Raw genomic sequence first — 27,295 nt, 5'->3', positions numbered from 1 at the left:
TCTGTGTGCTGACTTATTAATAAAGAGCAGGAACCTCTGCCTATGTTGTGTACGGCAGATATAATAACAGCTAGTCTCCTCCAACCTACTCAGTCTTTTGCAAATGAAGAGATATAGACTGCCAAAGGGAAAACTAGTAAAAATACAGGAAACAAGTCATATAAAATCTAAGAATATATATTCTAGGACCTGCCACTGTTTCTAGCAGCATCCACCAGAATTCTGTGTGTTACATAATCTGTAACAAACAAAAAAAAGATGTTTTTTTTTGTGTCTATTTTTTCCCTGTTATATTTCCTTTTTTTTTTTTAGCGAGCACAGGCTGCCTTGCAAGCTGTGAACACTGTCCAGTCTGGTGGTCTGACGCTCACTGGAGGTGAAAGTTTATTGATCGGCCACAGTCCTGTCCTCCGAATAATTGTTGATAACCTGTTTTATCCTGTTACTCTGGAAGTCCTGCATCAGGTATTTATATTTCTACATTATAAACTCAAATTAAGCAAATCTACAAATATCTAATCACTCTATGGCATGAAATGGAAAAAGTGTCTTAGAGCCATGAAATAAGACTTGAAAACATTAGGAATTCTGTAACGGGAATTTTCGAAGTTGAGGTGAAAAATGCCATTCTATGTTGCTTTGTCATCCTGGTCCACCCTTCTGATGCAGGGAAAGTGTTTTTAACACCCTAAGTATTGAGTAACAAGAAAATGTTCAGGTGTCACTTGGTGGGTAAAAAAACAACCCCCCATTTGATTTTGTCCTAATTAAATCTGAGAATTGAATTTGTCTTTATTTTATTTTTTCTTTACCTCTTTGCTCACTCATTATAATTTGTGCTAGATCATAATCATCTATGTCATGACACTTTGGATCCTTTAAACTTTATATATTGAAAAGTACATGAGGAAACAACTAAAAACTACTTTTCTGCCTCCCATCTTCTTGCTTGAAGGATTGCGGACGCTCATGCTTGATTAACAGTACGGAACAGTAGCATTGTGCCGCTGGTCCGAACTGTGCGCTCCCGGTGTTGCTATATTAGGCGTCTTTGCCTCTGAAGTATCAGAAACATAGTGCGATTGATGCTGGCCAAGGATTTCAAGCTAGCAGAGCACTTCAGTGATCTTGGCCAGCATCAGAGCAGTGCTTACAAGCTTGATAGTAAAGAGCTTGTAAGCACGGTGTATGTTCGTCTGGTACCCTAGGCAAAAAGCAGTGAATGATAAAAATATAATTGATATTATAAAGAGAATAGGGGCAAATTTGAATTAAGAGTGAATTGCAAAGTTACGTATATTTGCAAGTATTATCATACCATATCCATCTATGAAGATTGGAATAACTCTTTAATGAGAATTATGAAGGTAAGTACCGTATGTCTATTGTAACATACATATGGCTATGCTTTAGGGCAGTACATTATTCTAATGTCACTCTTTCACCTTCTATCACCTACAGAATAATGTGTTCAAAGTAATGGTGGAATCTTTGACACTTTTTATTTCTTCCCCGTGTCACAGATCTTTTGCAAGTTTGGAACAGTACTGAAAATCATCACGTTTACGAAGAACAACCAGTTCCAGGCTCTCCTTCAGTATGCAGATCCAATGAACGCACATCACGCCAAAGTGGTAAGGAAGGCATATGACGCACATACTTATTACTGGAGATGGGCAAATATATTCTGCATGTTTTACAGTTACTCCTGAATGTTGGCAGTCTTCTGCTGTGTATTATCAGAGTTACAAAGCTGCTTTGTGTAAATGTGCCTGGTAAACAAAGACCTTCAGTAATGAGTGAGTCTGAAATGTTCTTGGACCCCGCTCTACAATGACTGACCTATTTTACAACATCGAGATAAGTGGTAAAGCCCGTGCTGACGACCGGGAGAAAATGTATCCACCTTTTTAAGCGCTGTGTACAACCAGTTGTCTTTCAAGTGAGCAAGCCTTTGCACAAGTCTGTCATTCTTCATACTTCTAGTTTTTATCTGTTTTTTTATCTAGCATGGATAACTCTATTGTTGTACAGCCATGTGACTTTTGTACATTCATACTTTTTCCTTCAAAGTTAACATGGGTATTTTATGGCACATATTTTGTCACGCATATTGTGTAACTTCCTTCTCTTTTTATATTAAAAGGGTTGTCTGAGACTTTCATATTGCCGGCCAAATCCCCCACGAAACCTCTTTTTCCGATGCTGGTGGAGGCCAGATGCAATCAATTGCGGCTCGTAACTACACAGCACCATCAACTGCATAGTGGCTGCGGGCAGGTACTGCACATCTACAGCCAATCAAAGTTGAATAGGGATAGATATGCAGTACCTGTCTGCAACCAGCATTCAGTCGACGGAGCTGTGCTGAGTAGCTCCACAACTGAACAAATCCAGCAATACCGGGAGCATCTGATTGCCTGTTGTGCCGGGTGTTGCATCCCCAATATCATTTATTGATGACATATCGTAAGATTAGGCCATCAATATAAAGCATCAAAGCACTTTATGTGAATACTGGCTTAATTGCTTTCTGACTTGAAACTTTCCTTAACTACTTGTTCTACAGTAGTTTTATATGGTGAGATTTATCTGGCCTTAATCAGGAAAAAATACATCTTTGCCAGTAATAGCCACAACACATTCTTGTGCCACTATTGCTGTAGTAAACCCTGCTTGAAAACACGTGGCTCTATTTCTGGTTGTCATTAACAGTTTAATGTGTTGCTTCCTTTTTGTGTTGCTTTTCACTCTTTCTTCCTGTAAGCCCCCAACATGCCTACGGGTAAAAGTACTTAAATCCATTAGCTGGAGGTCGTCCAAGCTTCATAAAGCACTGTATAAAACCGCTTTACGGAAGTCTCTAACACCTCAATACGGCTTGCTTCTGCACTACCTGCTAAGCTGTAAAGGAGCATGTGGAACATGAATGGAAAATGTGTGTATGTATATATATATATATATATATACACATACAGTGGGGCAAAAAAGTATTTAGTCAGTCAGCAATAGTGCAAGTTCCACCACTTAAAAAGATGAGAGGCGTCTGTAATTTACATCATAGGTAGACCTCAACTATGGGAGACAAACTGAGAAAAAAAGATCCAGAAAATCACATTGTCTGTTTTTTTAACATTTTATTTGCATATTATGGTGGAAAATAAGTATTTGGTCAGAAACAAAATTTCATCTCAATACTTTGTAATATATCCTTTGTTGGCAATGACAGAGGTCAAACGTTTTCTGTAAGTCTTCACAAGGTTGCCACACACTGTTGTTGGTATGTTGGCCCATTCCTCCATGCAGATCTCCTCTAGAGCAGTGATGTTTTTGGCTTTTCGCTTGGCAACACGGACTTTCAACTCCCTCCAAAGGTTTTCTATAGGGTTGAGATCTGGAGACTGGCTAGGCCACTCCAGGACCTTGAAATGCTTCTTACGAAGCCACTCCTTCATTGCCCTGGCGGTGTGCTTTGGATCATTGTCATGTTGAAAGACCCAGCCACGTTTCATCTTCAATGCCCTTGCTGATGGAGGGAGGTTTGCACTCAAAATCTCACGATACATGGCCCCATTCATTCTTTCATGTACCCGGATCAGTCGTCCTGGTCCCTTTGCAGAGAAACAGCCCCAAAGCATGATGTTTCCACCACCATGCTTTACAGTAGGTATGGTGTTTGATGGATGCAACTCAGTATTCTTTTTCCTCCAAACATGACAAGTTGTGTTTCTACCAAACAGTTCCAGTTTGGTTTCATCAGACCATAGGACATTCTCCCAAAACTCCTCTGGATCATCCAAATGCTCTCTAGCAAACTTCAGACGGGCCCGGACATGTACTGGCTTAAGCAGTGGGACATGTCTGGCACTGCAGGATCTGAGTCCATGGTGGCGTAGTGTGTTACTTATGGTAGGCCTTGTTACATTGGTCCCAGCTCTCTGCAGCTCATTCACTAGGTCCCCCCGCGTGGTTCTGGGATTTTTGCTCACCGTTCTTGTGATCATTCTGACCCCACGGAGTGGGATTTTGCGTGGAGCCCCAGATCGAGGGAGATTATCAGTGGTCTTGTATGTCTTCCATTTTCTAATTATTGCTCCCACTGTTGATTTCTTCACTCCAAGCTGGTTGGCTATTGCAGATTCAGTCTTCCCAGCCTGGTGCAGGGCTACAATTTTGTTTCTGGTGTCCTTTGACAGCTCTTTGGTCTTCACCATAGTGGAGTTTGGAGTCAGACTGTTTGAGGGTGTGCACAGGTGTCTTTTTATACTGATAACAAGTTTAAACAGGTGCCATTACTACAGGTAATGAGTGGAGGAAAGAGGAGACTCTTAAAGAAGAAGTTACAGGTCTGTGAGAGCCAGAAATCTTGATAGTTTGTTTCTGACCAAATACTTATTTTCCACCATAATATGCAAATAAAATGTTAAAAAAAAAAACAGACAATGTGATTTTCTGGATTTTTTTTTCTCAGTTTGTCTCCCCTAGTTGAGGTCTACCTACGATGTAAATTACAGACGCCTCTCATCTTTTTAAGTGGTGGAACTTGCACTATTGCTGACTGACTAAATACTTTTTTGCCCCACTGTATATATACAGTAGTCATGGCTGAAAGTGTTGGCACCCTCAAAATTGTTCCGGAGACTGGAGTATTTCTCCCAGAAGATTGTTGCAATTACTCATGCTTTGTTATACACATGTTTATTTCCTTTGTTGTATTTGAGTAACACAAAAAAAGAGAAAAAAAGGCAAATTAGGCATAATTTCACACAAAATCCCCCCAAAATGGGCCGGACAAAAATGTTGGCACTAGTGATAAGCGAGTATACTCTTTGCTCAGGTTTTCCCAAGCACGCTCGGGTGACCTCCGGGTATTTGTGACTGCTCGGAGATTTAGTTTTCCTTGCTGCAGCTGGACAGCTAGACAGCTTGATTACATGTTGGGATCCCTAGCAACCAGGCAACCCCCACATGTACTCAGCCTGGCTACCAGGCATAAATCATGAAGCTGAGTCAACAAAAACTAAATCTCCAAGCAGTCACAAATGCAAGAACACCACCCGAGCAACGAGTATACTCGCTCATCAGTAGTTGGCCCCAGCAACTTAATATTTGGTTGCATACTGTTTGGAATAAATAACTGCAATTGCTTCCTAAAACCATCAACTATCTTCTTAAACTTCTCAACTGGAATTTTGGGCCACTCTTCTTTTGCAAACTGCACCAGGTCTCTCATATTTGAATGGTGCCTTCTCCCAATAGAAATTTTAAGATCTCTACACCAGTGTTCAACGAGATTTAGTTTTTGACTCATTTCTGGCCACTTCTGAACTCTCCAGCACTTTGTTTCCATCCATTTCTGGATGCTTCTTAAAGTATGTTTGGGGTAATTGTCCTGCTGGAAGCCCCATGACCTAGGATGCAAACCCATCTTTTTTACACCGGGCACTACATTGTGACCCAAAAACCTGTGGTAATGTTCAGATTTAATGATGCCTTGCTCACAGTCAAGGCACCCAGTACCAGAAACCGCTAAACCACTCCAAAACATCTTTGATACACCACCATATTTGTCTGCAGGTAATGTGTTCTTTTCTTTGTTAGACCTCATTGCATTTTCCGTAAACAGTAGTCATAGTTTCAAGACACTTTCCCAGAAGAATTTTGGCTTACTCAAATACATTTTGGCAAACTGCAGTGTAGCTTTATGTCTCTGTGTCAGCAGTGGGGTCCTCTCGGATCTCCTGCCATAGCATTTCATTTAATTCAAATGTTGACTGATAGTTTGTGGTGACACTGATGCACCCTCAGCCTGCAGGACAGCTTGAATTTCTTTGGAACCTGATTGGGGCTGCTTATTAACTATTTGGACCATCCCACGTTGCAACCTTTCATCAATTTTTCTCTACCGTCCACGTCCAGGGAGATTAGCCAGTGTCATAGATTGAAAACTTTTTGATTTATGGCGACAAAGGAACATCAAGATCTTTGGAGATGGACTTGTAACCTTGAGATTGCTGATATTTTTCAACAATTTTGGTTCTCCAGTGCTCAGACAGTTCTGTTCTCCTCTTTCTGTCCTCCATGGTTAGAGTGTCACACAATGCAAAGATTGAGTCAACTTCTCCCCTTTTTAACAGATTTCATCTGTGATGTTCATATTGCCAACACCTATTACTTGCCACAGGTGAGTTTGAATGAACATCACATGTTTGAAACAAAGTTTCAATTTTGGAAAGGTGATATTTTTCTGATCCATTTTTGGGGTTTTGTACAAAATTATGTCTAATTTGCTTTTTGTTTCTTTTTTCTTTTGTGCTGTTCCAATTCACACAAAGGAAATAAACACATGTATAACATTCATGTGTAATTGCAAAAATTTTCTTGTAGAAATACTTCGTCTTCTCAAACAATTTCAAGTATCCCCACACTTTCTGCCATGACTGTATATTATACTGTAGATCTATAGATAGCTATTTTAGAAACTACAAATTCAAGCTCCTCGTCATACACTCTTTGTACACTGTTTTGTACATCTTGTAGAACTGACTGCAGGGGTGACAGACTAGTATGTGGATGAACGCCACTGGGATATTTTAGTTGTGTGATTTTACCAAATTAGTCCTTTATTATGATAAACAGATTGACTTTTGCAATATTGTCTTTTATACAACACATAAAGCAGCAGTTTACCACCTCTACAGATATCAATGTAAATCCTTTTTTTTCTATACTTGTGTTGAACCGTAGACATTTTTTGTTTTCTGTTTTTGACATTTTAGAGCCTTGAATAAATCTAATATATTAAAATATATAAAGTTAAAATGAAGAAGATCAGTGAAATAAGGAATCTAATCTTGACATTGTCTTATTAGGGTTATTTGGCCCCGATGTCCAAGTGAGGAAGGTGCCTGTTGGTTGTGCATAAATATGTGCCATCAGCCCTTCCAGTCTCATCTTCAATGCCATTGATAATACCAGGTTGTCACAAATCCTATATACGTCATTGATTTATCTAAAAATAAGGAATAAAAGGTTGGCTTTACGAGTTAGTATAATCTGTGTATGACTTAATATACAGCCCTTATTTGACTTGGGGGTTACAGTTCATATTCCAACTTTTTGTTTAATTAATATATATCTGATTCTAGGCTCTAGATGGGCAGAATATTTACAATGCCTGCTGCACGCTGCGTATTGAATCCTCAAAGCTGACAAGCCTTAATGTCAAATACAACAACGATAAGAGCCGAGACTTCACACGCCTTGACCTGCCTACTGGAGATGGACAGCCATCCCTTGATGCCACAATGGCAGCTGCTTTTGGTATGTACTGTTTTTGTATCGCATCAAAGGGTTTTTCCAGCCTACCAACCCTTCTCTTCCCCGAGGTCATAAAATACCCTCTCCCCTTACATTTACCATGCTGTTAGTTCTGGGAATATCACACATCTACTGTTCTATAATATATGAAACATTAAATGGCTACTAATATAGCACACCTAGTGTGTATCATATTTATAATATTTCCTCTAATATTACAGTCTGTTGTCATTATATGCAACCTGCATCTTGTTCCAGGCTAGATTTAGACTATTAAATTTAAGTATCGTGTTGGATAGCACCTCACTTTATATTCTAATTGGTTTCCAGAGGATTTTTCCTTTCTATCAGTTCAGATAAATCTCCTATTTTGTTGCAAATTGGCTATGTAAACCAAATTCCTATAGACTGCAGTTTTAATGATGCATGTAGCCTCCATAGCTGACCGGTTTGCCCACTCCCCCACTCCCATTTGAAGCTTGATGTACCAGTTTATGAGGAAGATTCTAATTTCACAGCACTTTATATTTAGACTGAGATCTATTGAGTGTTTTTTTCTTAAAAACTTTTTGGCACAACTGTAAAAGGGACCTGGTTCTCAGGTCCTGCCCAGGATCCAAGGAAACGGGGGAATGGGAATATGGAATTAGCGGGAAACGTACCACCCACCTGCTTCCATTAAACAGATTACAATCTGCTTTATAGGGAAGTTGAATGCATGAAGGTGCAATTGATTTCAATAAGAGCCTTCAGATAGGTTCACCTCCAGTGATTGGCTGAAAATTTCAGCGGCCTAGGCAGTTTTCAGCTGATCGGTGTGGATGCCGGGAGTCAGATGTCTTCCAATTTTATATGGATGGCTTGCCATACAGTTAGGCCATGAATAGTTTACTTGTGGACCTGCGTAAAATAGCTCCGTCTTTAGGAAAATCGATCATCCCATAGATGTTCCAGTATGATTTCAGGTGGATGATCCCCACCCTTCCTGGTAGCAAAGGCGCCACTTAATATTTATGAACAAATATGCCTATACATTAAACTAGTGGAAAAGACCCAAGTTTGACAGCGTGAATATATGGAGAATCTATGGTCATGAATACCTACCGGACGTACAGTATTTTTCAGTCTAACCGATTCTAGTATTTCAGAGAGCAAGTGGAATCATAATAAAATAATATTGAGTAAAGCTTCCAAAGGGGCCATTTATTTTTTTTCAAATATCATTTTTCTAGCAATATCTCATTTGTTTCTTGATGTCACTTGACTTTACAAGCTCTCAGCGTAAACGATGAATCATAGCGCTTTTTAACAAAAATTCAAGTAAATTGTAGTTTAGTCTACTTATTACTTCTTATAGTTAAAAGGAAAAAGACATAAAAGTCCAGGATGTGCACCTGTGTCTACATGCACATTTCTTTAATTAATCACTGAGACTGAAAAGAAGAAAAATCTCTTTTAAAAGCCATTAAACGTTGGGGGGCGATAATGTTCTTTTTAGCCTGTGCCCATGAATAGATTTTGGTGAGTTTTTGATGTTGTGTATTTCGCTGCATCACCAATGCAGCATCTGACCTTCCAGAAAAGTTGATGGGATGCGTAGCAATCTCATCCCCACCTTTTTTTTTTTTTACTTTTTAGTCTCGTAAACTGAACTCCTTGTTTCAAATCTTGAAACGTTACAATTTCTCTTGCGGGTAGGTTGAGTTTTATGTGCATATTCTTGCAATGATTTAGACTTTGACATAGACTTGCATTGGATGCTGAAAATACGTAGATGAAAAAACACGCAAATGCATTTTTAGTGTGTTTCCGCAGCGAAAACGCATCAAACACGCATGTAATCCGCATGTGACTATCAATAAAGTTTTTTTGTCAAAACTAAATAGCAGGAAGTAATAAAAACAAAACGGCTTGGCTTAAAACATGACATACCAAAAAACCCAGCGTCAAAAATGCGATAAAAATGCATGTAAAAAACACACTAAAAATTGTAATGAAAAAATGCATGTAACCTAATTTACATAATATGCGCAGAAAATCTGCAACATCAGAACCTCACCAAAAGCTCATCATGGGAATATAGACTTAGGATGCAGGAGTGATTAGATGAGTAGTGGGACATCTTCTCATCATGAAAAAAAATGATGATACCATCTTCACGCCCACTGCCCCAAAATACAGGGGAACACATATATATCATCTCCCATAGGTTAGGCCTCTTTCACACTTCCGTCTTTTGTCTCAAGTCGAAATCCGTCTGTGATGCCCGAGAGACCGGGGTACCCAGCACCGGACCAATGGGGTCTGTCTCTTGAGGGGGATGTCACGGGTGGCTTGACCCGGTGCTGTGGCCTCAGGCAATGCACAGTGTAAAGGGTATCGTGAGGGAACAGGCACTTACTTGATCAGCAGCAGGTTCTCCCAGCAGTGATGATCCCAATCCTGGATAGATGGCTATTGTCCAAATGAAAGACTGAGGCACTGAAACGTTTAACCAGTTTACTGTAACAAAAAAGGATTTACAACCAGTCCTGTCACCGGAGTCTGTATGGGAACTCTGAGTTACTTTGACCCTGCCGGGGTCTTCGCCTCTTATTGTACGCAATATCTGTGTGGCCCTGCTGCTGTATGTGAACTGGCTGCCGGCCCAATCTGTCCCCTCCGGGTCCTGGTTCGACGGGCAACCCGAGTCTTATTATCGGCTTACCCCCTCCGGGAGTACCGCTGACCTCTGTGTCTGTTGCTGCGTCCGACCCTAGTGAAGCTGATATCACCTCACGTTTTTCCGGTTGCTGTATTATATGTAATGAATACAGCCACGGATCCGGTATGCGTCTTTGCGCCTGTTCTGGGTAGTGATTAATGCTGCCCGGTTCTCACAATGTCCTTTTTCTCTATCCCTCTTCTCCTCAGGCCGGTGATTTGGGCCTGGAAACTGTCATAGGGCTGTTAGAAATTCAGCTGTATGACCTCTCACTTTCAGCTCCTTAGCCAAACTGCCCAACTGCCAGTTCTTCTCTCAGACCAGAATGGATCAAGGGGAGTCTCTGGAGCTCCCCCTTCTGGCCGGAGGAGGTAGTGCAGTCTTGCTATTTTAGTATTTGTATTCAGTGTCAGTAACTATATTTGTGGCAAATACCTCTAGGGGTGCCACATTCCCCCTTAGTTAAGAACAGTACTCCGGGACTGTGGGACGATAACATTTTGAAATAACAATTAATATGTACAGAGTCTTAAAAATGAAAAGTTACAAAAACCACTCAAGGAAACAAAAATAGAGTTCTGTAAAAAGTCACTTCAAATAGCGTCCATTAATACAGTTCTATCCTTGAAGGTACTAGGAAAGGCACTGCACTTTGTGTCCAAGAATTTAGTTCCATCTTTCCAACGGAGTCATCAATACAACGTCTAAAGAAAGTTCAAAAAGAGCAAAAAGCAAAGTTCAAAAAGCAGTCTTTCCGGAGATTTGACTCAGTGCCTCCGGGCTGATAAAAAGTTCAAGAATATGCAAGAAGTTCATACAGACAAGTCTCTGTAGGTACTGGGCTTAAACGTTGCAGAATGATAACAATGACTATAGTTTTATAGTTGGTAATCTGCATACCTGGCCGGTAATTGACCCTGGGTACCACGCTGTGATCTACGCAACAGCGGTATCTCTCCATGTGGTGTACCACTGTCTACTGCGGATGTAGTATCTGCCCGCTCTGCTAAAGATAATTCCACGACTATGGAGTTGGCAAGTCCACCGTGAATGGGATCACTCTGATCAGGAATCTGTTCTTCCTGGCCTGGAATCTCCAGCAGTACGGGGTCAGCCTCTTCCTGTCTTGGGACCTCTGGCATTGGGTTCGGTGTTGGGTAAAAGGCCACCATGGGAACCACTACTGCACCATGGTATGTTAGTAGGGTTTTGGGAAAGTCTCCTATACAGGTGTGATACATTTCCTCTTCTTTTTCCTTTACTGGTTGGACCTGCATGGGTTGAATAACTTCTGGTTCTGGCTGGACAACTTCTGTCTCTTTCAATGCTTCCGGACATAATTTAAGATTGTCTCTTGACACTAGTACAGATGATAAGCCCCCGTTTTTGCTAATGAGACACATTTTAGGATTATCCATTCTTGTTGGTAAAACTGTGTAGGGTACGGCTTCCCACTGATTGTCTAGTTTATTGGTTCGACGATTTCTCTTGAGCACTTGGTCACCCGGTCTTAATGGGGTCACTAGAGCATTCTGGTTGAAAGTTCGCTCTTGTCTTTCTCTAGTTTGCTGAAGGCTTCTTTCCACACTCTCTTGCACTTGGCGATACTGCTTTTGCCGTATGATATCCCAATTGGAGTCTTGGACTTCTGCGTCTGGTTTCAGAATTCCCATTTCTAGATCGATTGGTAATTGGCCGGGTCTTGCACGCATAAGGTAAGCTGGGGTGCAATTGGTGGAACTCACCGGGACATGATTATACAGATCCACCAAGTCAGGCAATTTCTCTGGCCATTGATTCCTTTCTGCCTCAGGTAAAGTCTTTAGTAGTTCTATTACAATATGGTTCATCTTCTCGCATAAGCCGTTTGTTTGTGGATGATAGGCCGCCGTCCGGATCTTTTTGCAACCATACATATTACAGAATTCTCTGAAGATCTCTGATTCAAAGGCTGTACCTTGGTCGGTGAGAACCTGTTCCGGATATCCATGGGGTCTACAAAAGTACGTTTGGAACGCTTTGGCTGCTGTTTTTGCTGTCAGATCTTTTACGGGTACTACTACCAAGAAGCGTGAATAATGGTCGACGATGGTCAAGGCATAGACATAGCCGGACCGGCTTGGTGTCAACTTCACGTGGTCCATGGCTACAAGTTCAAGTGGTTGTTTGGTGATTATGGGCTGCAGTGGTGCTCTTTGGTTCTTTTGATCGTTTCTTCTGAGGTTGCACGGGCCACAATTTCTGCACCACTGTTCGATTGATTTTCTCATCCCGACCCAATAAAATCTTTCTCTTAGAAGTACTTCTAACTTTTTCCAACCGAAGTGACCAGCACCATTATGGTAAGCTTCGAGGACCATCTTGACATCTTGTTTAGGCACGATAATCTGCCAAACCAATTCATGTGTTTTCGGATTGGTGTACCTTCTACAGAGCTTCCCTTGATACAGGAACATTTTGCCTCTCTCTCCAGAGTTGATGCGTCTCTTCTGGGGCATCCTCATCGGGATATGCACTTTGCTCAGTTAACAGTTCCTTCACCAACTTCACAGCCGGATTGCTGTCTTGGGTGTCAGCCCATCTATGGTGTGCTAACGGATTAAAATTCACCTCTTGTTGTTTCTGATAGGTACTTGACTGATGATGTTTTGCCTTGGGATGATGGAAGGCTGGTAGTTCAATTTCCTCAAGCTCCCCCGTTTCTTCTTCTACATCTCTCAAGTGTGGCATCCGGGATAGGGCATCGGCATTTCCATTCTTGCGACCTGCTCGATACTTGATCTTGAAGTTGTAATTAGATAACCGGGCTATCCATCGCTGTTCTAACGCACCTAATTAGCTGTGTCCAGGTGGGTCAACGGATTGTTGTCAGTATAGACAATAAATTCTGCAGCAGCCAGATAGTGTTTGAAACGTTCAGTCACAGCCCAAACTACTGCCAGTAGTTCCAATTTGAAGGAGCTATAATTTTCTGGATTTCTTTCAGTAGGCCGGAGCTTTCTACTTGCAAAGGCGATGACTTTCTCCCGACCTTCTTGCTTTTGTGACAGCACCGCTCCAAGTCCCACATTTCTGGCATTGGTGTAGAGGATGAAAGGTTGATGGTAATCTGGGTATGCCAGAACCTCTTCTCCGGTTAGTGCCTTCTTTAGTTGTTCAAAGGAGTCTTCCCTTTCATCGTTCCACTGAAAAGGAGAGTTTCGGTTTGAAGGTTTCTTCGTCTGCCCTACCAAGGCGTCTTGCAAGGGTGCTGCCAATTTGGTAAATCCTTTTATAAATCTGCGATAGTAACCCACCAATCCCAGGAATTGCCTCACTTCTTTTGCGTTGGTAGGTCTTGGCCAATCCCTTATGGCGCTTATTTTCTCGGGATCCGGTGCTACTCCCTCCGAACTCACGATGTGTCCCAGGTACTGTACCTTTGGCTTGAGAAGGTGACATTTGGATGGCTTGATTTTCATGCCATACCTGGATAAGGCTTCGAACACTTCTGCCAGGTCTATTAAGTGTTGTTCGTAAGTCTTTGAGTAGACGATCACATCATCTAGGTACAGGAGGACGGTCTCGAAGTTCTTGTGTCCGAGGCAGCATTCCATCAGCCGCTGGAAGGTACCGGATGCGTTGCAGAGTCCGAATGGCATGCGATTAAATTCACATAGACCCATTGGTGTGGTGAATGCCGTCTTTTCCTTATCTCTCTCAGCCACAGGGACTTGCCAATACCCACTTGTTAAGTCTAAGGTGGAAAAATAATTAGCAGATTTCAAAGCAGTCAAGGACTCTTCTATCCTAGGCAAGGGGTAGGCGTCTTTATGGGTGATGTTATTAATCCGCCGGTAGTCTACGCACATTCTCATGGTTCCGTCCTTTTTTTTGACAAGCACTAGAGGGGCCGCCCAGGGGCTACAGCTGTCTCTTATTACCCCGGCCTGTTTCATCTCCCTCAGCATATCTTTTGCACATTGATAGTGAGTGGGCGGTATGGGTCTATATCTTTCTTTTATTGGGGGATGGTCACTGGTGGGGATTGTGTGTTCTACCCCTTCTATCCGTCCGAAGTCCAATGGGTGTTTACTGAAGACTTGTTCATATTCCGTCACTAGCCTATACACCCCTTGTTTTTGATGGGTAGGTGTTGAATTTATGCCCACGTGTAGCTGTTGACACCAATCCTCCAATTCTCCGTCTGAGCCGTTGCCTTCCACCTGACAGGTTGGTTCTAAGGGCTCAATGGTTGTGATGGCATTGTTGTCAACAGTATATAGCTTTGCCACTGTAGCATACCTTGGCAAAGTGACCTCTTCCTCTCCACAGTTCAAAAGTCGTACCGGCACTCGTCCCCGGTGTACCTCGACTACCCCTCGTGCTGTGAGTATAGTGGGCCTGCTGTCGGTGTACACTGGTTCTATTGAGGCTTGATAATCTCGTCCCTTAGTACCAATGGCTGCTCTACACCATACCAGCATTTCTGTTTTTGGTGGGATTACAATAGATGTTGGATCACTTACCCTCACACTGCCGATTTCTCCACCTGCAACTTCTACCTGTTGCCTTAACATCAATACTTTTATTTCCCTTTGGAGAACTCTCTGCTGGCAGGATTGGGCAGTTTCAGCAATTTGCTGTAAGACAGAAATAACTTCGGAAAAGCAGTTCTCTAACACATTCATTCCTATCAATACAGTTGGTTCACAGTTCCGCCGATCAACATCAACAACAATTATACCCTGTTTCTTCAATTCTACTTTACCAATCTTTATGGTCATCTCCCTGAATCCTAGTTTCAGTACCAACTTACCATTACTGGCCCATATATCTAGTTCAACATCAGAGGGCCCTTTATCAATATCTGCATCAGCCCAGTACCTCTTATAAAGGATATACGGTATAGATGAAATCTGGGAACCTGTGTCCAGCAAAGCGTTGAGGGGAATTCCGTCCAGCACGATAGGGATAATGGGTCGTCCTCCGATGTACCTGTCGTGCCAGGGTGTTGGGCCTTGAAAGTTCATTCCTGCGAAGCGGCCTGCATTCACAGGGGATTCCCATTTAAATCACAATCTCGTGCAAAATGGCCTGGCTGCTGGCAACGGCGGCAAATGGGCTGTCCATCCGGTTGGTAGCGGTCGCGGGGTCGTCCTCTCCATGTCGGGTATCTCCGGGGTCTCATCCATGGAACATCCTCTCTACGGTTTGCGAACTCTATCTTGGGTCCTCTCATCTCCTGCATGGTTTTAGCCATTGAAGCAAAAACATCAGTTAAAGAGTCAAGCTTTTGTTGAAGAGCCTCATTAGTACTGGGCCCCAGGGGCTTAGCAATGGCCCCGGACATAGCTGATGTCACTGGCACTCCCTGTTGTTGAGGTGCCTCTGCCATAGGTTGCGCAGGATCCTGATCCCGAGGTGCCTCTGCCAGCTGGAGACGTATAGCGCTCTCCTTTAATTGAGCAAATGTCAATTCAGGGTTCCTAAAAACAAGCATGCTCACATGCCCCCGGTGAGAAGGGGTGTAGAGTCCCTCCATAAATTGATCTCTTAGCAGTTTATCCGCTCCGGTGTTAAAAATGGGTTCAGCCAGTGTAAGTGATTTAAGGGCTTCCTGCAGGTTTAAGGCAAAGTCTCTCACGCCCTCATTAACTTTTTGTTTGCAATTAAAGAATCGTATTTTAGCTTTGCTGCTGGCAGTGGTTTCAAATGTAGCTTTTAATCCAGCAAATATGCGTTCAACAGTGCCTTTTAGATCAGCTGCCCATGCTGTGACTTCTCGCTTAGCATGGCCACTTAACTGCATCATCAGGAGACTAACACGCTGAACTTCACCCACGGGGAACATGTTAAAATGGGCCAGCATCTTTTCTCTGAAATCGTCAAGGGTATTAGGCTCACCTTCATACATTGGAAGCCACGGGCCACCTGGGGTATATGGCATCAGCACCGGCATGATGGGCGCCACTCCTTGCACCGCTGCGCTACCAGACGCTCTATCGACACTCTGTCTTTCAGCTGCATTAGCGCCGCCGGGTGCTGCGGCGTCTCCGTGCTGCGACATACTGTGCCCCCTTAGTTAATCCGGACCCTTCCGGTCCTCCGCTTCCGTCGGGATAGTGTAGATTCGTTCTGCTGTGCAGCAGGATTGGTTTTCCCCTTGCTCTGACGTCAGAGCGCTCAGCTTGGTGCCGCCCACAATGACACGCCCCCTGCTACTCCCGCCCGCCGCGCGCTCTGTAATGGTGGATTCTGAAGTTTTTCAGTTAGACTGGGGCTCAGGTAATGGCGTAGCTCAATTAACAGTCTCGCGCCTAACGGTTATGAGGTGATTACCTCAGGGGATGGCGGCCATCTTTACTCCATTATAACCAATGGGGAAAAGTCACTTTCAATAGTTTTTAATGGGAAATGGAATTTTCTTTAATAAAGTCAATTTTCACGATTTTTCATCCAAGTTTTCAAAGTTTTGGGCTCCAATCATGGCACACAATACCCGGTATATGGGCTGGCTCTATCCTGTTCGTGACGCCAATTGTGATGCCCGAGAGACCGGGGTACCCAGCACCGGACCAATGGGGTCTGTCTCTTGAGGGGGATGTCACGGGTGGCTTGACCCGGTGCTGTGGCCTCAGGCAATGCACAGTGTAAATGGTATCGTGAGGGAACAGGCACTTACTTGATCAGCAGCAGGTTCTCCCAGCGGTGATGATCCCAATCCTGGATAGATGGCTATTGTCCAAATGAAAGACTGAGGCACTGAAACGTTTAACCAGTTTACTTTAACAAAAAAGGATTTACAACCAGTCCTGTCACCGGAGTCTGTATGGGAACTCTGAGTTACTTTGACCCTGCCGGGGTCTTCGCCTCTTATTGTACGCAATATCTGTGTGGCCCTGCTGCTGTATGTGAACTGGCTGCCGGCCCAATCTGTCCCCTCCGGGTCCTGGTTCGACGGGCAACCCGAGTCTTATTATCGGCTTACCCCCTCCGGGAGTACCGCTGACCTCTGTGTCTGTTGCTGCGTCCGACCCTAGTGAAGCTGATATCACCTCACGTTTTTCCGGTTGCTGTATTATATGTAATGAATACAGCCACGGATCCGGTATCCGTCTTTGCGCCTGTTCTGGGTAGTGATTAATGCTGCCCGGTTCTCACAATGTCCTTTTTCTCTATCCCTCTTCTCCTCAGGCCGGTGATTTGGGGCTGGAAACCGTCATAGGGCTGTTAGAAATTCAGCTGTATGACCTCTCACTTTCAGCTCCTTAGCCCAACTGCCATTTCTTCTCTCAGACCAGAATGGATCAAGGGGAGTCTCTGGAGCTCCCCCTTCTGGCCGGAGGAGGTAGTGCAGTCTTGCTATTTTAGTATTTGTATTCAGTGTCAGTAACTATATTTGTGGCAAATACCTCTAGGGGTGCCACACGTCGATTTTTGAAAATGCAGGATCCTGCATTTTCCCATAGACTTCCCATAGAACGTTTTTTCTGCACGTCGGAAAATCGGTCAGTGACGGGTCCTGCGCTGTCCGTCGTCGGCTATAATGGAAGCCTATGGATGCAGGATCCGTCGCTGACCATCACACACAGGAATCCAGCGACGTATCACATTTTTTCCCTCTGAGCATGCCCGGAAAGATTTTCAAGTCCGGAAAAACTCCCCGGAATACCAAGTCCCATATCTACACCGGAAAAGATCAGCTGACGCATCCGTCATAACACTGGATGCGTTGCATCGCTATTTTATCGACATCTGTCGGCACGTCTGCCCGACGCATTAGGACGGGACACTGCCGACAGAAGTGTAAAAGAAGCCTAAGAGGGGCACTAATATAATGTAAAGTTCCCATCTCTCCTCATGGGGGTCGATCCTGTAGGGCTTTTTTAGAGGGTATTGGATAGTAACAGCTGTCTATTACTAACTACTACATAGTTTCTTGGCAATGAAAGGGTAAAACCAAATGACACTATTCCCATATGTCAAATTCACTTATATCAAATGAGTCTGAAATACGAGGAATTCTTCTTTTTTTTAGGCCCAGAGCTGCACTAGGGCGGAATATGCCGTCCTAATGTGTCTGCCTGGATACCCAGTGGCAGTCGGTCAATGGGGAAGAGTCCACTGCATTGTTTCTTTATGGCTTTTATCCAAATGGCACAGTGTTTTTGATGTTTAGTGAGATGGTTCAGGTGACCAGTCTGTCTTGATAATATGCTGTCTTTATTCGACACCATGGAGAGAATCTCTTTTCCTGCCTTACATATTAGCAGTTCTGCTGAGCTTCTCTTTTTTAACAATCAATTTTAAAGGGTTTGTCCTGGACGTTAAGGCTATGTGCACACGTTGCGGATCAGGCTTAGGAATTTCTGGTGCGGATTCTGCATCTCTTGGCAGAAAACGCAGGTGCGGATTTGACGCTTTTTTTGTGCGGATTTTGCTGCTAATTTTTTGCGGATTTACTGTGTTTTTTACCCCTGTGGATTTCTATAATGGAATGGGTACAAAAAGGCTGCAGATCTGCCAAAAAAGAAGTGACATGCTACTTCTTTTAACCTGCAGTGTTTCCACACGGAATTTTCCGCACCTTTAGCACAGCATTTTTTTTTTACCATTGATTTACATTGTACTGTAAATCACTTGCGGATCTGCAGCGTTTCTGCACGGTAAAAAACACTGCGGATCCGCAGGAAATCCGCAACGTGTGCACATACCCTAACACTGATGGCCTATCCTTAGAATAAATGATCAACTTCTGATCGGTGGGGGTAGGACTCCTTGCATCCCTGCGATCAGCTTTTCCTGGTGTCTGAAATCCAATCAATAAGGGGTGGATGTGCAGTGCTCAGCCATGGCCACTAATCCGTTGAAGGAGCTGTGCTTTGCTGCCACCAGCGGAAAAGCTGTTCAGCGGAAGTGTCGAATGTCACACCCCCTCGATCAGACATTGATGACCTGCCCCAAGGCCTTCGATTCTCTGACTTGAGATAATCGGGACGAGTCAGCAAAATACACTCTAACCAAACTCTGATCAGAGTTTTATCAGTGTGTTAGCATAGTTGACTCTGGTTCTCATTGATGAGGGAATCAAGCACACTGCGAGGAGAAGATGGTGAACAAAATCTCTCCATCTTCTCCATTGTGTCAGTGAGCAGAAATTTGACTGCACTCCGATGCCATCCAATTGCAGTCCAACGATTTCCATGTCCTCATTGACTTGCTTTGCCGATTGTGATCTGAATATCGTATGAAACACTGACATGCTGCAAAAAAAAATCGGGACATATGTGCGGCCCCATAGAATAACATCGGTCCAAGTGCAATCTGATGTTTTGTTGGATCGCACTCGAACGAAAACATGATGATGTGCACCTGGCCAAAGTGTTAAGTTCCAGACCATCACTTTAAGTTAATATGGAGTTGGTCCACCTTTTTGCAGCTAAAGCAGTTAAAACATTTTCCAAAATATCTTTGTATGCTGAAGCATTAATATTAAGATTCCCTTCACTGGAACTAGGGGGCCTTTGTTAACACCTGAAAAATCAAGCCCATGGCATTATCCCTCTTCCATCAAACTATACATTTGGCCCAATGCAGTCAGACAGGTAACATTCTCCTGGCATTTGCCAAACCCAGAATCGTCCATCAGAATACCTGATGGAAAAGTATGATTGACCACTCCACAGCACTCTTTTAAACCCTTCCAGAGTCCAGTGGTGGCATGTTTTACTCCACTCTATTCGACACTTGACATTGCGCTTGGTGATGTAAAACTTGCATTCCATGTCCATATAGTGTATTTTAGACGATTTAGAAGATGGTGAGTTCTATTTCAATGGAAGTCTTCAAACAGAGGCTGGACAAACACGTGTCTGAGAAGGTTTAGTGAATCCCGTATTGAGCAGGGGGTTGGACACAATGACCCTGGAGGTCCCTTCCAACCCTAACATTCTATGATTATTTTTATTTTGTCTTATGCTAAACACCACAAAAGCTCCTTAGATGGAGGGTCTGTCTGAAAGATTTGCACCCCATTTTCTTAGTGCTGCTTATTTTACATCCTTCCCTCTTCCAGAATCTTGCAAAATGACTAATGCTAAGTGAGTACAGGAAGACAGCCCTATGAGGTTTTCAGCTATGTCCTGTATATAGGAGCTGCATTTCCATTTTCCAGCAATTTAACATTTGATTTTGCATTATAGGGGATTGCACATAATGTGATCCCTGTTTGGTTGCTAAGCAACACTTTTATTACTCCAAGTGCCTGCACACTTCCTTTAGTTACTGTGGATTGGATAAAAAGATTATGCTGAATCCTAATGTTTCTACTTTTCCATGTAAGTGGAGATATTATCCATATTATCTATATATATACATATACACGTAAAAATGTACCGACTTGGTTTGAAAGGAGCGAGCAGTCATTATGAGCTCATTTTGTGGTTTAAGATATAGTAAAGTTAAAATAAAAAAGCAAAAATAGAAATCCGCAACTGGCTTCTATTCCCCATGACCATTACATTTTTGACAGCTGTTTTTTCTTTATAGGTGCTGTTAGATCTATAAGGAAAAAGTATTAGTTCTAATCTTTACCACTACTTGCGTGATTATTTTTTGGCCAAATATGAGCAGGACACTGTCCCACAGGAAAAAAAAACATTATTGAAATTTGTTTTCAAGAATTTATATTTTTTACTCAGAAATGATCCTCATTTTACTGTTAAAGTGATCATTTTTCTGATTTGCACCTTGTCGCTCAGTGATGATCTCCTAGAATACAGATACAAGAAGGCTTTGTTGGCAGATATGCAACAGATACAGACTTATTTGTGCAGGAGGAGTTTACACTTTTCTGACAGTAGATGGCGATGTTGTTATTGTTATATGCTTAGTTGAATGTAACCCATATACTTGTTGTACTTTGGTTTCACTTTCTCTCTGGTAAAAGGTCATTCAGACTTCCTGTTATGCTGTATTAAGAAGCTGATGCATGTACCTCATGTTTTATGAAGATAAAAGTTGAATTACCCAATATAATCTACTCTCACAAGTTTCTTCTGTGACCAAACTATGTGACAGGCTTTAGATTATTGCCTTTAGTAGCCCAGAGAAATATAAGGTTACTTTAAATTGTAAAACCACGGATAGCTTACTGACCACTTATGCTTTTTTATAAAAAAAAATTCTTGAAAAATTGTTAGGTTGGTTTAAAAAGAAAAAAAATCCATTCTATTATGAAGAAAGGTCCAATACACACTGGTCCAACAATATGTGCAGTTGGAAAGGTTTAAAGGGGTTTTCCATGATAATAAATCTTTCCTGTGTTAAAGATCCTCGAAAAACTATAAACATTTCAAACACCATTAATTTCCAAAAATGCATATTTTTCTATGTAGCCTCATCACTGGTCTTCTAAGTTGCTTCTAACCACGTATTTCGCCCACCAGCAGGGTTCTGCCACTCTAGCTGAACATGCGGGGGTGATATCTGTAGTTTAGCCATGATGGTAGAGCGTACATAAGGGCTCGCTCACACTAGCGCATGAAAAAAAGCGTTCCATTCTCATCCAGGAGTAGTGGGAAGATTTTTCTCACTTGTCATCTGTGTACTGTCCGTATACAATCCATTTTTTTTTACTCCGCTGCTATTAATCATTTACAGGACCATTTACAATTTCCCATGTTACAGAATTGTAATGTATCCATAAAAATCAAATGCCATACTGATGCTCCATATGGCATGCTTAGATATTTTTTTCACATGCCAAATACAGCTGAGGAGTTTGCAGATCTGCACTGTTTCATTGACTAACATTGGTCCAAGTGTAATCTGATTTTTTTTATAGGATTGCACTCGTCCAATGTGTATGGTAGTGTGAATGAACCTGAACTATGGGCACAGATCCAGGCAGACAGCGGAGTTCTCACAGCGGGCGGTGAGTCCTGGGGTGGAGCATGCACAGCATACTGTTTTCAGCAGCACTGATACTACTGCTATGTGCCAATTTGAATGTCTTCCTACAGTATGGCTGACATCGCAGTGATTGCTTCTTCACTAACTTGGACTCCTGGCTTGTACTTCATATTCCTCAGTTAGGGTGCAAGACAGATGGCCGTATAAATTGGACCAAGTTTGGACTGCAATGAATGAACTGGTTGGCGGTTCTCCCGACCCGAGCGTGACAGCTTTATATATTTCTATGCAGGGTTGGGAGAGCCACCGGCCAGTATGGACATTGCGGTCCGATATATGTCCAATTTATATGTCTGATTTATATGGTCGCCTGACTGTGCCCTAATACACCATTGTAATAGATACCTGCCTTGCTTTGCAGTACTGATGAAGTGATCACTGCGTGCTTTCGGCCATATTGCAAGCAGACACATGCACTGGATAATGCGGTCTTCCTGCCTCAAATAATTATACACTTTAATTGGCACATAGTAGTGTCAGGCGTGCTGCTCCAAGTAATGCCCTGACCATGCTCAGCCCCTGGTCCATCAGCCTGCGGTGACCACCCTGCTGTCTACCTGGACCCATGCACACAGTAGTGCGTGTGCTCCCCACCTCTCCGATCTACAGGTATCATCTGTACATGCTCATCCCCTGGTCTAGTAGCCTGAGGTGAGCATGCTGCTGTCTACCTGGACCCATGCACACAGTTGTGTGTGTTCTCCACCTTCCCAATCTACAGGTATCACCTGCACATGCTCAGCCCCTGGTGCAGCAGCCTGAGGTGAGCTCTGCCCTTGGTCTAGCAGCCTGCGGTGACCATGCTGCTGTCTACCTGGACCCATGCACACAGTGGTGTGAGTGCTCTCCCACCTCCCCGATCTGCAGGTATCATCTGCACATGCTTGGCCAGCAATGAAGAAGTGGGCTGATGGACATAGGTGGGGAGAAGCAAATGGGAAGACCAGTCCTAAAACTGCATGGGAAAGCCTGAAATAGAAAAAGTACCCATTTTTGGAAATATATTGATTTGAAAACAATGTGTGGCTTTTCTAAGAACTTTCATACAGTAAAGATTTATTAGCTGGTAAAACCGCCATTGTATTTGGGATTGCTGGGCAGTGGTATACGCTCAATGTTGTGCTATTATGCCTGTGTGTATTCATCATTGAGATGTACTGTCGTGTTTCTGCAGCTTCTTATACTGTGTACTTACAATTTTCTTGTCATGACCGGAGTGCTTTTGGTCCGCATAGTGTAAATCAGTCCTTCCTGCTTTTCCCCATGACGTGTACAATTAAGAAGATGCCACACTTTTTGCTTATGCATTCTCGCATCTTTAATGAAATGTGTTCTGCTCTTCTCTGCTGAGGAATCTTGTCAGGTTTATATTATCCCATTGTGAATGTGTCATCCTGCCACATGGACTGACTTTCACACGGAAACGTTCCATGCTTCCGTTAATTCATGCTACTTTATGTGCCACAGTTTATAATAATGCAGATTGATAGTAGGATTTCTATAGCTTGTTAACCATTAGTGGTCTTGCACTTAGGTCATTTTCACTACTACTACTTTACTGCGAAAGCAAACTACGGTATTTGCTCACTTACAGCCTGATATCTTTGCTATTTATTGCTTAACCCTTTTCCCGTTGCGGTCAATTCTTGTCTTTGCCCTTTTTTTTTCTTCCTCCCCTTTTCCCAAAAGCCATAACTTTTTTCTGTGTCAACCTAGCCGGGACATGTTTTTTTGTGACACTAATTGTAGTTTTGAATGACCCCATTTGCAGTATTTTACCGTATAATGTACCACACGTGAAAACATAATAATTCCAAGCGAGGTAAAAATATGCGATTCTACCATTTGTGGTTTTTTTTTATTCATTTTTACGGTGTTTATTGTGCAGTTATAAAATGAACTGGCAATATGGTTATCCAGGTCAGTATGATGCCAATTTTGATAAGAAAAAAAAAATGGTTTCATTTTTAGAGACCCATTTTTTATTTTACCATATTTGTGTACTTTCGATTTATCATCTTTATTGCATTTATTTAAGGTGTGGCGACCAAATTCCAGCTTTTTTTTAAAAAAAATTTCTTTACAGTTTTCCATGCAAGTCAGTTATGGTAATTTTATAGTTCGATTGGATTTGGACTTTTACAGATGTTGCAATGCCAGATATGTTTTTTTTTAATTTCTTTATTTTTAAACAGAGAATTTCTTTATTGTATTTTTTTTAATAATTTTTTTTTCAAAAAATTTTATTTTTTACTTTTTAGTCTTCATAGTGGACTTTAACCTTCTCTCTCCTGTTCTATATACTGCAATTCTGTTGCAGTATATAGTCAAAATGATGTTCCCCATGAAGCTAGGCTTCAAGTGGGGACTAAGATGGTTACCGTGGGGTCTTCAGCAGGCCTCCAGTTGCCATAACTATCCATCAGTGCCCTGTGGCACTCGCAGGGGGTGGGGTTGTGGAGGGTGATGACAGCAATGGGAGCAACGCGGAGAGAGGAGATGAAAGCCTGTGCACCAGTGATTGCATGGCACAATCTGCATACATCTGGGGTGGTGGAGGCTTAGCTCCTGAGCCTACTCCATACATGAGAATCCAATGTAAGACGTACAATTACGTTTTATGCTGGAAAGGAATTAAAGACCTTCTGTACATGAGTGGTGCAAGGAGACTCGTGTAGTCCCTGTGGCACCATACAGTGGAGCCATTGGCATTGCATGCCACCATATGGTGCTCCTTTCAGCACTGTATAGTGTTATGTCCACCTTCTGTAATATGGTATCCAGTGGCTGCATGAGACAATACACTACTATATATTGTTTTTTCTCATGGCATGTTGAATAGTTGAGTAGTAGTGATGAGCAAATGTGCTTGGATAAGGCGTTATCCGAGCATGCTCATGTGCTATCTGGCGTCTTCGGCGTTCTCGAAAAACATGCAGGGATTACCTGTTTATTAGGCAATCCATGCATGTGTTGGGGCTGTCTAACAGCCGCGAGACATGCAGCCGAAGACGCTCGATTAGCACACAAGCATGTTCGGATAACGCCTTATCCGAGCATGTTCGCTCATTACTATTGAATAGTTTTCAAGTGAAACTTAGGTCATCATTAATGGAGCTCTTGGAGCCATGAGTCCTGAGTTCAGGGGTCTATGGAGGAAGTGCCATGTTCATATTGGTGCCCGTGAAGCAAGTGATGAGAGCATGTCAAGTGGCCTTGTCGAACTTGGGGCATTAGGTGACCCCTCTCTTTCTGGATTTTGGCATATTTATTATTATTTATTATTATAGTGCCATTTATTCCATGGCGCTTTACATGTGAGGGTATACATAATAAAAATGAGTATAGTAATCATGAACAATACAAGTCACTGGTACAGGAGGAGAGAAGACCCTGCCCGCGAGGGCTCACAATCTACAATGTATGATACAATGTTTATCTGTATACAAGGTTAACTTATTTTAGGAGCTATTTTTTTTGAAGAGTTGTTGTGGACATTCTATACAGTCAAGCTGGTACCTTTAAATAGTTATATGGTTTAGCACTTAATTTTTTCACAATCGTGGGGAAAAAAAGGCAAACACTCACTCTTGACTACATTTTTTTCATCTTCAGGTGCTCAAGGTATAATTTCCTCACCTTATGCAGGAGCTGCTGGATTTGCCCCCACTATTGGCTTCCCTCAGGCAGGTAGGTGTACTGAGGCTGTCAAGTCATGCCGGAGGTTGTCGTCTCACAACGGATGGCGTGCCACAGAGTGCTAAACCCTGAATAATGATCTGATATGATGCCGGATGGATCTCATTTCGCATTATACAATGAGATGACATGATGGTTATGTATGCGATTCTGTACAGTACAAAATCCTTCTGGGCACTGATAATTTTTATCAGCGGTTTTATAATAAGAAACGTTTTTCTTTGCATAACTTATCTGTTGTAGATGTGGCACTTGTCCCTATCAACATCGAATATTCTCTTAAGAAATGTGTAATTCAGATGACACATAAGGAAATGCCCAATAGAGATTAGCCATGAAGGAATATCCGAGATTTTCTAAGCTATTCAGCAATCTGCTTTCTTCTTGTGTCACCAGTTCTGTATATGAGATCATGATAACCTATTATCACTTTTTTTTTGTGAATGTGGATTTTTTTCACTTACTTTCTAAAGAGATAAAGGGGACTAAATACTGTAAAAATGTTGCTTTGAATTAAAAAAAACATTTTTTTTTCAAATTTAGAGAGTCACTCTTGGCCATAGAATTTGTGTAGTATTGCTGCTCATCCCTTTACAAGTGAACCGGATTCAGCTGCAATACCAGGAATTGTCCATGGTCATAGCTGATGAATTATCTGGAATGAAGTGAAATTTGTTTGGAATCCTGGAAAAATGCTTTGTTCGGTATTGTATTTTAATACTGCCTATTTCTTCTTGTTTCAGGACTGTCAGTCTCAGGCGTACCAGGTGCTCTTGGACCTCTTGCTCTTACCACTTCTGCTATCACTGGACGTATGACAATACCTGGCATGACTGTGATTCCAGGACACTCCGTTTTGTTAATCAGTAACCTTAATCCTGATGTAAGTCAGAGGTCTTTTATAACTTGTGCTTTAAAAGTCACCAAGAACCGTACTTCAGTCCCCCATAGGCCTTAGATGGGCACTGGATGATCGTTCAGCAGGCTGTCCCATACGTCCCATACATACTTGCTCTCTCAAGCAATCCTGTGTTCTCTGAGAAGTCACAGCCAAATATCTCTGTCGGCTTCTTTTCTCGGTGAATACAACAAGTTTGGCAGTCCAAAATTGGATTTGCTGGATCACTAACTCAACCCAACAGTCATCTGTGGGGACCCCCATACACATTATGGTCAGAGTTACTAGATATTAACTTTTCTCTGTTATCTAGTTTGGTAATGTTATGTTATTGTATTGAGAAGGGTATTTGTTTTTCGCAGTTTTGGTAATATACTGTTTTGGTGTTAGCTGGTAATATACTTTATTATATAACTTGTTTTGCTAAACTATCTGTCTTTTTTAACAGGTTATTTTACCCCATTGCCTATTTATCCTCTTCGGTAAGAATAAGTATTTTTATGTAGAAGAATTATTCATAAAATCATGTCGCCACATTCCCATGTGGTGAGATGAAAATAGCACTGAATACTGAAAATGAATGTTTGACCATGTCAAGATCGGGGCTGGGAAGATTCTAGGTAATGGTCTGAGTAATGAATTCACAAATGTCTTCAGACCCATGCAAGATTATAGTGAGGAGATGCTCTAATCTTATGGAATGGTATTAAAAGCAAAAA

General features: G+C 42.3%; 1 protein-coding gene across 2 annotated transcripts in view; it reads left to right on the top strand.

The window, feature by feature from the left end:
* The window catches only part of PTBP3 (polypyrimidine tract binding protein 3), a 192,762-nt gene that overhangs the window by 138,738 nt on the left and 26,729 nt on the right, over positions 1–27,295 (top strand). For both annotated transcript variants that reach the window (XM_069767020.1, XM_069767029.1), the window contains exons 5-10: positions 313–465; positions 1,524–1,634; positions 7,149–7,323; positions 25,595–25,669; positions 26,422–26,561; positions 27,025–27,058. In XM_069767020.1, coding sequence (XP_069623121.1) covers positions 313–465; positions 1,524–1,634; positions 7,149–7,323; positions 25,595–25,669; positions 26,422–26,561; positions 27,025–27,058 — 688 coding nt within the window. The remainder of the gene's footprint in view (positions 1–312; positions 466–1,523; positions 1,635–7,148; positions 7,324–25,594; positions 25,670–26,421; positions 26,562–27,024; positions 27,059–27,295) is intronic.

Source organism: Ranitomeya imitator, chromosome 1, assembly GCF_032444005.1.
Source record: "Ranitomeya imitator isolate aRanImi1 chromosome 1, aRanImi1.pri, whole genome shotgun sequence".
NCBI lineage: Eukaryota > Metazoa > Chordata > Amphibia > Anura > Dendrobatidae > Ranitomeya > Ranitomeya imitator.
The sequence above is the reverse complement of the archived record's forward strand: the minus strand, read 5'-3'. Positions and strand labels throughout refer to the sequence as shown.